The sequence below is a fragment of the Grammomys surdaster genome, unplaced genomic scaffold (genome assembly GCF_004785775.1).
Source record: "Grammomys surdaster isolate TR1022 unplaced genomic scaffold, NIH_TR_1.0 233, whole genome shotgun sequence".
NCBI classification, from domain to species: domain Eukaryota; kingdom Metazoa; phylum Chordata; class Mammalia; order Rodentia; family Muridae; genus Grammomys; species Grammomys surdaster.
Genome location: NW_021604678.1, coordinates 8,031,246 through 8,043,578, shown reverse-complemented (window position 1 = coordinate 8,043,578; position 12,333 = coordinate 8,031,246). Strand labels below are relative to the sequence as shown.

At 41.8% G+C, this 12,333-nt stretch overlaps 1 protein-coding gene across 1 annotated transcript in view; it reads left to right on the top strand.

Moving 5' to 3' along the window:
* Fras1 (Fraser extracellular matrix complex subunit 1) overlaps positions 1 to 12,333 on the top strand; it is a gene marked incomplete at its 5' end in the record, with an annotated part of 247,779 nt that overhangs the window by 35,769 nt on the left and 199,677 nt on the right. The window contains 2 exons of the mRNA XM_028773698.1: positions 715 to 858; positions 2,415 to 2,549. Coding sequence (XP_028629531.1) covers positions 715 to 858; positions 2,415 to 2,549 — 279 coding nt within the window. The remainder of the gene's footprint in view (positions 1 to 714; positions 859 to 2,414; positions 2,550 to 12,333) is intronic.

Genomic DNA, 12,333 nt, shown 5'->3' with positions numbered 1-12,333 from the left:
CTGCAAGCTCCAATTTCCCACAGTAGCATCTGCTTTCCCCCTCACCTTGTTTTGGGTGATCAGAGTTCCACTGAAGAAGTGTCAAGGGAAAAGCAGTGGGACCTTATATTTAATTCTTTGCCAAAGTGGCTCTCTGGGCTTTACCAAACACATATTTAGCATGCTGTGTATAAGGCATTAAGAATATCAGGCCCTTGAAAACTTTAAAACCTGAGAACAGCCCCTTGGTGACTGTTACCTCTGAGATGAGGGACAGTCCCAATGAGTGTGAACGAGAGTCAAGATTTTAAAGAAAAAAAGAAAAGAAAAATGCTGTTATTTGTTAAAGATATAACTAGTTTTAAAAGTTATAGCCTCTATCTCTGAACTCTCTGTGCGTGGCAGGCTTCAGAAGAGTTTCTCTGATACCATGGATGACTGACTCTGCTTAAGCCCCATAGCAAGGAGGTAATTCCACCTTTCTCCAGTCAGCACAGCAGGCAGAATGTTGAGGAGCCCATTCCTTTACATATTTTATTGGAAACTAGGAAAGCTAATGATGATATTTCAGATTTGGGGAATCTCGCATCAATCTGTATTGTTGCTATATGGGGCTGCTTTGCACCCAAGCTTTATTCTCCTTGGTCCTTCCTATTCCCTGTAATGTATGTATCCTGGGTACTCTCTAGGAGACTGTGGGCTTTACTGAGTTCTCTTCTTTGTTCTTGGTTCTAGTTCACTGCCACCCAGACTGCCTGACCTGCTCTCACTCTCCAGACCACTGTGACCTCTGCCAGGATCCCACGAAGCTGCTGCAGTATGGGCGATGTGTGCACAGCTGTGGTCTGGGCTTTTACCAAGCAGGCAGTCTTTGTTTAGGTATGGCAATCCAGAGGTACAGTTGTTTAGAGCTAAAGAGACTATCAGTGTGATTTGTGGTACCTGACACAAAGCATTGTTATGGAAGAGACCACAATGCAAGAAATATACATCCAGAAGCCACTGCAAGTTATAAGTGTCTTGCCCTCTTCACCTTCAGATCTCTTTCTTCTAACATTTTATAGATGCTCCAGCATTTCCTGGAAAGTGGGTGATACAGGGGCAGACACAGTAGTCAGAACTAGATTTTTTTCATTTTGAAGACTTAAAAGATAGTAACATCATGGTGTTTCCTGTCATTTACTAAAATTTTCAGTTAATCCAGAATGGAAACTTAGAATTGATAGAGATCTCCAAGATCATTTTCCAGAACTTCCCAGGTCTCCATCCAAGGAACCAATGGTCTAGACAAATTTGTTGTCTTGTGCCATGTTACACAGACAGTTGCTAATGGAGCTCATTATTTACAAGTTATGAGAGCTTCTGGAATGAGTTCAGATGCACTTCAGAAGTTTTGTACATCTGAGGACATCTTAGCTAGCAAAGCTCGGCTCGTTTGAGGTCTGATACGACTGCCACCCTTATCTCTGATTTGTAAAGTGACTAACCCATTTACAAGTGTATAGGTTTATGCTCTAGCTGTGAATATTTAACTTCCTGTCCCCTCAGAAGGTCAGGGCAAGGATTAAGAATGTGAACATTATTAAATGCTTTGTATAGCGTCTAGGGTACAGATGAGTCTTATTAAGGCTTAATTACTTTCATTGATATTATTTTCATTATTTTCTGTTTCTTGATTTAAAATCTTCATTCTTTTTGAATGTTGTTGCGGGATATTCTTAGAAAACAATTTGGGTAGTGAAGACTCTAAAGACTAGTAGGTAAGTAGAGAAGACCAAGACTTTTGAGCCAGACTGCCTGGTTTCAAATGCCAGTGTCTGGTTGTCTGGCGGCTTTTGGCAGGTTGTTTAATCTCAGGAGCTGGTTTCTCATTTCTAAAAACCATACCTACTTGTTCGAGTTAGGGTTTTACTGCTGTGAACAGATACCATGACCAATGCAAGTCCTATAAAGGACAGCATTTAATTGGAGCTGGCTTACAGGTCAGAGGTTTAGTCCAGTCTCATCAAGGTGGGAGCATGACAGTGTCCAGGCATGGTGCAGGCAGAGATGAGAGTTCTACATCTTCATCTGAAGGCTGCTATCAGAATGCTGGCTTCCAGGCAGCTAGAATGAGAGTTTTATAACCCACACTCACAGTGGCATACCTATCCTAACAGGGCCACACCTTCTAATCCTGCCACTCCCTGGGCCAAGCATATACAAACCATTATACTACTCTATAGGGTTGTTGTGCAATTAAAGTATTTATGTTTGTAAAGGCATTGCACAGTGCCTGCTATTAACTCTGCAAATGAAGGCTGTGGATTGCTTGCCCTTTTCTTTTATTGTTTGTGACTCTAGAGGCTCAGGATCTGAGTCTTTGAGGGTCATCCTTGGAGTGATCCATTCCAGCTAACCCACCATCTTTTCTTTCTCCCCTTGTCTGTGGACAGCTTGCCAGCCCCAATGTTCCACATGCACCAGTGGCCTGGAGTGTTCATCTTGCCTGCCTCCCCTGCTGATGCAACAGGGACAGTGTGTGTCTACCTGCGGGGATGGTTTCTACCAAGATCACCACTCCTGTGCAGGTAAGAACAAGCTGGGCTACAGGTGAATATACAACAGAGAAAGATGCCACAGCCCCATCCTGTCATAAACTGGAGGCTACCAGGAGCTGTGGTCAAGCTACTTAAATAGGTGTGCTATGGTTTAGCTGTGGTTTGTCCTCTGCCTTAATTAGGGTCTTCTATTAATGTAATAAAACATGATGACCAAAAGGAACTTGGGGAGGAAAGGGTTCATTTCATCTTATACGTTGACCTTACAGTCCATCATCACAAGAAGTCAGGACAGGAATTCAAGGTAGGAGCCTGGAAGCAGGAGCTGAAGCCAAAGCTGTGGGGGTTGCTGAGGCCACTTGTTTCTCAGCCTCTTCTGCATGTAGCTGACTCCTTTAAGATTTGGTCCAGATTCCTAATATTGTAATTGCTTCCAGAGGGAAGAGTAGTCACATTGTAATTTCATTTGTTTATGCTTTACCAATTTTTAAATAGTGATTGGAATCATAAATGTAAGTTAAAAATGTACAAAGATTTTGATGTTGTTAAATTTGGATTACTTATTCATTTATTTTTGAGACAAGATCTCACTAGTTAGCCTCGGCCTCATAATTTCAATTTTCCTGCCTTAGCCTCCTGGACAGTCCTTAAAGAGCCAATACTTTGTAAACATCTCAAACATAAAAGATGGGGAAAGAGCACAAAGCAGAAACCCCAAATCATAACGTCTAATGTTTACAGCCTGTTGTTTTCTGTTCACCCATTACCTTAGAACGGGCTCAAAGTGCGCAGGTGTAAACACCTCCACCTCCTCGAGTGATTGGTCAGTTTAGGACAATAGGTAAAATTTCTATTTGATGAAATGATCTAACATGTTTCTTTTCTTTCTTCTGTTACATCAAAGAGACCTTCTGCTAGCACTTCTATGACACATTTTTCCTAGAAGAAAGTTAATTTCTCTCAGCTTACATTCCTCCCTCTGTCCCACTACACTTCCAAAGAAACACACACAAACACAGATGCTTATTCATTCACCCATACACACAACCACAGATACACATACATACACATACACAGCCAAACACAGATGCACACTCATTTACACACACTGTCACACACACAGTCAAACACAGATGTACATTCATTCACACACACAGATACACACTCATTCACACACATACACATATAAGCAAATACAAATACACATACACACACACTGCAAAACACACATGTACACTCATTCACACATACACAGAGATACCCACTCATTCACACACACACACCCAAACCGGCACACACTCATTCACATACACATACACATAACCAGACACACGCTCAACCATACACACACACACACACACACACACACACACACACACATGCAGTCATTTACACACACACATACACACACCACCAAACAGATACACACTCATTCACATACACACTACTTTCCCCACTTCCTTTTGGTCATTTTCCCATCTCTGCTCAGTGTTTTAATTGGTGGTGCTAATACTGGTTTAGGGCATTTTGAAGTGGGTAATGTTTCACTTGATTACTGGTTTACATAACTGCCTGCTTCGCATTCCATCCACAAACCCTCGTGCAAACGCCCATGGTAGAAAGTTGCTGGGAAAATTTGTTCGTGCTCCCTCCAGGGAATTAAACCAATTTGCTTTAGTTCAGGCTGGTTGCATTTTTATGCATAAAATAAGGAAAAGGAAAAAGAAAACCAAGAAGAGAGAAAGAAGGGGGGGGTGTGATCTTAAAAACTAAAGGTAGATTTGTGATCAGTTTTCATGTTCTATCTTGGCACTGACACTAAACAAATCATCTTCACAAGTCATCTTTCTCAGCATTGGGTCTCTCTCTCTCTCTCTACCTCTCTCTCTCTCTCTCTCTCTCTCTGTCTCTCTGTCTCTCTGCAATATTTATGCTTGTATCATTAATGTTGGCTTTTCACCATTCACCTTGGATGTCTGTTATCCATCCCATGTTCTTCCAACATGTGCTAAACTTTTCAAAAGAAGGCTGCCATTTTATAGCAGTGAGCATTCCTGGATTGATTTCTCTTGGCAGTCATTTATGGTAGGACTGGGATAATTCTCCATTTTATTGACCCATCAAAACCGAAAGAAAGTGAGCATTCCGCCAAGGAAACTAATTAACACAAATCTCCCTATTAATATTCATGCTCACTGTGTTAGATATAGGAAGAGTGAAAAATAGGGGACAAAGGCAAGTAGCTCATACACATGGCTCTTCACAAAAGACTGTGGGCAGGTGAATGAAACAGTGAAAAAAAGACACTGAGTCCTGCCAGGGAATCTCCTCCATTGGTCTTTCATCATTTTCCCTTCCTTTGGGGGGTGGAGGGTCAGTGATACGTACACTATACCTTATACACATGTGGGCATATATCAGTATTGTTCTCTTTCAGATTTGATTAAGGTAAAATTATGCTATAATTATGGATGACAGATTGCTTCACATTTGCAGTCTCAGATTCATTTTCTTGCCTTCTCCAGTTTGGTTTTGGAGTTTGATGATTGACACACTGAGCTAAGGCTCATCATTACCCGGTTTGTATAGTAAGCTACATTGAAGACCAGTAATGTGTTGCTAGACTCTTGCCCTCCAGGCAGTGCCGTGGAGAAGTCACCGTCAGTGCTAAGCCTTGACTTTAGATAAGAGCGCTTAGGTTTTACCATAACCTTTACGAATCCTTTGCTACTATCGAGATCCGGTTTAACTTCCCCTCCTCCCACCTCCTCCCACCCTTATTGAGTTCATATACCTCAGGTTTCAGAACTGGATCGTTGCTACTTTTACTGTTCTGACACATTTTCAGGGATCAAATGCCAATTTGTTAGTCGATCTCACCACATGGATAAGGCCTTGCCCATCCCTGAATGCTTTTATTACCCTGGCTTCTTGTGTTCTCACTATCAGCATAATGGCTCCATTGCTCACCTTGGCATTCTGATATTAAATCTAAGTCTGTATCCCAACTAAATTCCTGAGAACACTCCTGCTTGATTTTCACCTTTCTCTGTTAGTCACCGCCGTTTTACCCTGGTGAGACCTTTGAACACACACACACACACACACACACACACACACACACATACACACACACTATAAAGGCCAAAAATATCCTAAGAAAGAAAGGTAAAGAGACCAGTGTCACTGTCATAGTTACTTTTCTATTGCTCTTGCAAAACACCACAACTAAGGCAATTTATAAAGTGTTTTATCAGATTCATGGTTTTAGAGGGTTAGCATTCATAATGGTGGAGCAAAGTCATGGTGGTGAGTGGCTGGAGGAGTAGCTGAGAACTCACATCTTCATCCATAAGCAGGACGAAACCAGAGAAAGCATGCAAAGAATGGCCTTTGACGCCTCAAAGTCAACCTCTAGTGACACACTGCTTCCAACAAGGCCACACCTTCTAATTCTTCCCAAACAGTGTCACCCACTGAGGATCCTTGGGTCCATTCAAAGCACCAGTTACTGCTCATGATTAAATTCAAATAAGATAAACTTTTAAGAGGAAAGAGTAGGATTTTATTCATTTTTTAAAAATGCATGTATCAATATTTCTCTTGTTTATTTAGAGTTTAGGATATGCAGAAAGATCTGAGACAAAGTCAAAGGAGAATGCCAGCTTTGGTTTGCAGGCCTGGAGTTGGTAGAAGTAAAGTACACATGTTATAAGCTTAGGGTCTGGAACCAAAGACATGGGTTCTCATTTTGGCTCTGTCACGTACATGTGCTTCAACGCCATGATGAAGAGAACTGTGGGCAGCATGGAGACAGAGATGCTTGCCACATCTTTGTTGTCAAAATGAGGAGGAATTCATGCGCCATGATTAGAAAATGGAGCCACATGCCTTGTAAATCCTTCATGATGTTTGGAGAGGCTGTGGTTTCTGCTTCCTTTTGGCTAGAATGTGAACATAAATAACCCAGTCATTGTCTACAATGAGCTGGCAATAACAACAGGTTAGTGGTTGCTCATAGAGATAACCAAAACAAAAACAACGACAAACACAACTGAAACAGCAATCATCTGCAAAATGTATTCTATTTGAATGTTATATGGTCTCCGATACTGAAACCAAAGAAATCAAGCAACTGGACATTTTATAGGATTGTAACTGAAGGGATTATTTTAACCTCCATTTGCTACTTACTGCTATATGGCTTTGGGCAAGTCATTTAACCTTTTAGAGGCTCATTCTTCTCAACTCTATAATGAGGATAATATTATGTACTTCAGACAATTATGATGAGGACTAGAAGAGAATTTCGAAAAGTATAAATCTGTTCTGCCTGGCACATAGTATGTGGGTGATAAAAGACAGACATTATTGAAATCACTCTTTTATTGTTCAACCTGGGGAGATGAATACCAAATGACTCACATGAAGAAACAGGCATTTTTTGACATTCATGTCTGGTTAAAAATAAAATACACTCATATCTGATGGATAAATAAATGTAATGCAGAGAAGTTACTCCATTTCTTATGACTTAAAATCCCCTTCATTTACTTGGAGTATTTAGATTAAATGATGAGATGCAGCAATTATTTGGATTTCAGTCAAAATTAGTGTATCTTTAGAGAAAACATTTATGATGCGGAGCTCCAGATTTTACATATATATGAGGTTGTCCTGGCTGAGATTTTTAAGGCTAGGCTTGAGCAGAGGGACATCTAACAGTGATTACTTGTTGGAAGTAGGTTTAAGTAGCATAGCTAGTCACTGGAGGAGTGGGGCTGACTCCTTGGGGCATGGTGCAAAGCTGTAAGGACTTAATGGGTTATGGATGGTGCTTGTGACTAATGGTAGTCTCACGATGTCCTGAGTGGACTTCTCCACAAAGAAGGTCTGAACTCTCAGCAAGGCAGAACTTTCTTCAGCAATTCCCAACTAGGGCTAGACACAATCAAGCTAGCATCCCCCATGGCTCATGTGACTTAGGGCAGAATCAAAGTGCCCTTGTCAGTTTTGTTACTGAGGCACATGCTGAGACTGGAGGTCAGAGGGGTACTGCCACCCATCACCACACATCTTGTACAGCTTTGTGAATCTTCTGCATCATTCTTAGCATTCTGTAACGGTCATGCAACAGGCAACTTGCATACTTGCTGTCTGTAAACGGGGCTTTCTGCTTCATGCACCATTCTTGAACCTACCTCCCTTCTTCCCATGCAAGAAATGCCAGTCTAGCCTCTTCTATGTATCAGGCATTTTACCAGACACCAGGAAAACAATTAACCAGACAAACAATTTCCCTTCACTTAAGGACTTTTCTTCTCAATGGAAGAAGAGTGTTCCCTAAGCAGATAAGCCAAGGTTGCTTTTGATAGTTGTCTTTATAATTATCCTCATGTGAATTCATAGCCGTCAGTGCCTTAAAGACAGTTTGCAAAACTCATGTGGCAGGGAAGGATTTGTTTATGAAGTAAGGTTGCATCTCTTGCTTGTGAATTTCATGTAGTATTGCACAATAAGGCATTCTGGGTTACTTTTTGATGGAAGAAAAATGTGATGTGCCATCGCATGGTGGGGAAAGAGACAGGAATGTTCAAGCATGCCTCTACAGTGCCCTACAAGTGATCTGGTTTCCATCAGCTTCTGAAAGTTATACCTTGTCAGCAATTCCTGGCTACATGTAGTCTTGGGAATATTATACAATCTCTAGTATTTTCTCTTCTCTCTTTCTCTCTAGGTCTCTTGCCTCTAAGGTCACTGGGTGCTTACTGTCTCAGGAACATGGGTAGAAAGAAGAGAATATTTTAACTCATATCAAAGGGAAGGGAGGGCAACAGCATTTTGCTTATAGAAGGTGAGTTTCTTGAGTAAAGTAGGTGAAAGGTGGCAAGTGACAGTAGCATTCCACCCCTTTCTTTGGATATGCCTGTGCAGGAAAAGCACAGACAGGTGAAGGTACCTGGTGATGGGACCACTGCTGCGGCCAGAGCAGTGTGGCATCTCTCTGCATTTCTTAGAGTGACACTGGGAGATCAAATATATCACAGACCAGAGGAAGCTCTCCACAGAAGAGAGGGAGTTTGCCTTGCAGATAGACCCTGTTCTTTCTTATACACATGAACCTACACACTATTTTAGTGATGGGTTACAAACTAGCAACATCCTCTATCTTCCTGTCCAGCTCAATGTCATTCTCAGTGATTTTAGTTCAACTACATGCCGTCAGTCTCTCTCTTTCTTCCTCCCCACTTTGACACTGTCCCTTTTCTGCAACTGCCCTTTATCACAACTGAGATCTGAGCATCTGTGCTGATGCCCCCAGGACATCTGCGAACAGGTCTCATCAAAGGCTTGGCTTTGCTCTGTGGTCCCTCCTTTGGTTTTCTATTTCTGTAGGCAGATAGTGCTGAAGAAGTCAGTATGCACTTCATGAACAGGGTCTAGGGGACAAGAGGTTGCTCAGTAGAGGTCTTGAGCTAGGGGTTACCCTTGGCTACCATGGATGTACAGTTAAGGAACTTTGCCAACTACTTGTGTCAAAGACCGAGAAGTGGGGCTAGAAAGGGGCAGGTTTAGGGCCTGGAGACAGATTGTTCTCAGGGAAGGCTAGTGAGATGGATTAGTCAGTAAAGGTGCTTTTCACATAAGCCTGGTGATCTGAGGTCTATCACTAAAACTCATAAAAAGGGGTAGGGGAAAAACACAATACACAAAGTTGTCCTCTGACTTCCATAAACACAATGTAGCATGTGCTCCCCTCCTGTGCTATTATTGCTACTAGAACTAATTATAGAGTAGCATGTTCATGGGTTAATATGTGACCTTGCTTACTGATTTATGAGCCATTGTAAAGCCAATCTGCTTGTAAAAGAAAACTCCTCTCTTCATGTTTGCCTGCTTGAAACCTTTATCAACAAGGGAATCCTTTCTTGGGTCCAACTCTGTCTTCAGAGACAATGCTAAAAATTAAAATGTTACCAACACCAGTAAATTTTTCAGCCGTATCCCAATCATGGTTAAAAGATTAGCTATTTACCTATTGTGTCTTGGGGAAGCAGATTGTGGCCTCTCTCCTTTAGTAATTTTTTCCTTAAGCATCAATAAGTCTGTGTTTATTCCAAAAACTTAATTTGATAAAGGCAATAAAATGTAAGGTAAGATAAAAAGTCAACAAAACTCCCCAGCTCAAACTCCCTTAAGCCACTACTTTTAGTGTTTTGGTGTCTGGCTTCCTAATTTATGAGCTCATTTCTGTGCATACGTGTCTATACATGTACTCATTTGTTTTTCCAAAGTAAAATCACTTGACACATGCTACTACATTGCCTGTCTTCCCCATCTTGTTTCTTATCCCCTACAATTTATGGTTTAAAGCTCTATTGTATGATTTTCTTTGTCTTTCTATTCAGTCATTTACTAAGCCAACCTTCTACTGTTTAATATTTGTTCTTAATTAACTGTCATCATAAATAACAATGATATAAACAGCTTCAGCAGAAATTGTGGCAAATCATTTTAATTAAATTCATAAACAGGTGATGGCTGGGCCTGAGCATGTATGAATGTGATTGCACCTTTGATACACATAGATTCGACTCTCTTCCAAACAGCATTGTTAATACTCACTCTTCCAGAAGTGCATGGAGTGCCTTCTTGACAGGCCTTTGTTCACACAACGTACCCCAATGCAGCGTTCAGCCTGCCTGTGTGACTCATGCAAAATGGAAACCTTTTAAATACTTATTTCTGGATCCTAAGAACCAGTCTGAAGGAGCAGGGCTTATCGTTCATGGCTCACTTCTGTAACTACGTTGGGTCAGGTTCTTTTCTTGTTTCTTTCTCTGTCTACCACTCAGTTCATTCCCTTTGTTCTACCTTATTTCTAACCCTCTCCCTCCTATCTTCTTACTTAAGTAATGATGGTATCATTTTCTGTGTCCTTACATGCATGTTCAGTTGCATGTGCACGTATATAAACATGCACGTGGAGACCAATAGACAGCGCTGATTATTGTCTTCAGGAACACTGTCCATGTCCTTTGAGTCAGGTTTCTCATTAGCCTGGAGCTTATCAAATAGACTGTCTGAACAGAGAACCCCAGGGATCCTGCTGTCTCTACCTCTAGCTCCGGGATTCCAAGTACACTCCACCATGTCTACCATTTTTTGCATGTATTCTGGGGATCAATACAGACTGTCATGGTTGTAAGGCAAGCACTTCACTGACTGAGCCATTTCCCCAGCTCCAGAGTAACTATTGTAATATAATCTGGTGCATGTTTTGGGATGTATATGCTTTCATTGTTCTAGGTACATATGACAGTTCAGAAGAGTGTTGGGTGGGTGTCTCCGTTCATCTCTTATTTCCTCAGTAAGTAACATGTCCAAGGCACATATGTGTTGTATATGTAAGTCCAATCCTCCCTGCCTAGAAACTGTTTGTCTGTCTTGTTTGCATATCTTTGGCTATTTGTGAGGCTGTAGGACTCGATTTTCACCTGTTTGGTATTTTATGAACCCTGTCAAATACCTGTGCATTTTCAGAAAACCTGGAAATCAGACGTGCTTAATCGGGGATCTGGAGTCTTGTTGGAAAGAGAGGCAAGTAGAAGGTAGAAGCCCAGCCTGGGAAGGAACTTACAATTGGTATATAAGGGTCAGATAGGTGTGATGTTGAGCTTTTAGGCAGCAAGCCTTAGTCTCTTATGGGGCTGAGGGCTGAGGGAGTGTTAGTAGGGTAGAAAGGACCTTCTGGACATCTGAGACTCACCATGCAATTTCCTGTGCTTTCCGAAGGGGCTCTTTTTGCTTGGGGGAGATTGCAAGGCAAGAGTGTGGAGCATGAGGCAGCTGGGAAGATGGGTCCCCATTGTACAGCACCTGACATGCACCTCAAGGCTGCTTTTCTTTCTTCTCTTCCAAGTGAGCCTGTCTTTCCAGGACTCTTCCCCATCTTCTGTCTCAGGGAAATTGCTTTGCTTTTGACCAGAGCAGAGACAGGAGCTGCCAGGTCACCCTGAAGCCAGTGATCACATGCATACAGTTGGCCTCTCCAAACCTGTCTTCTCATTGTATCTCTGAGAATTAAGTAAACACGCATCATTTTCACCATATGGGAACATATTTTCATCCAATAAGACCTTCCTACAGGGCTAGAATGTGGCTCAGTGGATGCTACAGAACATGAGCAAGGCCCTAAGTTCCATCTCTAGCTCTGTATGTACTAAGTGTGGTAGTACTTTACATCTGTGGGTCAAGAACGTGGGAGCCTGAAGTTGAGAATCGGAAGCTCAAGGTCAGCTGAAGAGGGTGTGTGTTCACATCCAGATTGAGCTAGAGCTCCTGTCTCCAAAGAAGAAACAATGAATGTACGAAAAGAGGACATCTTGTTGAAAAAATCCAGCCACTGGGGGAAGTGGCTTGGTGGGTAGAGATGCTTAAGGTCTAAACATGAGGACTGAAGTTTAAATCCCTAACAGACATGTAAAAAACCAGGCATGGTTGTTCATGAGCTTATAATCCCAGAACTGTGGGAGTAGGAAGAAAAATGGGGGTTACAGTGGCTTCCTGGACATCCAATCATAATTCAGTGAGAGACTCTGTATTAAACTAATAAGGTAGAGAGTGATAGAACAGGTTACACAATGTCCTCCTATATGGAGATGCACAGTTACACACACACATGTGTGTATATGTATACAACACACACAAACACACATGCTCACACACACACACATACACACACACACACACACAGAGAGAGAGAGAGAGAGAGAGAGAGAGAGAGAGAGAGAGAGAGAGAGAGAGAGAGAGA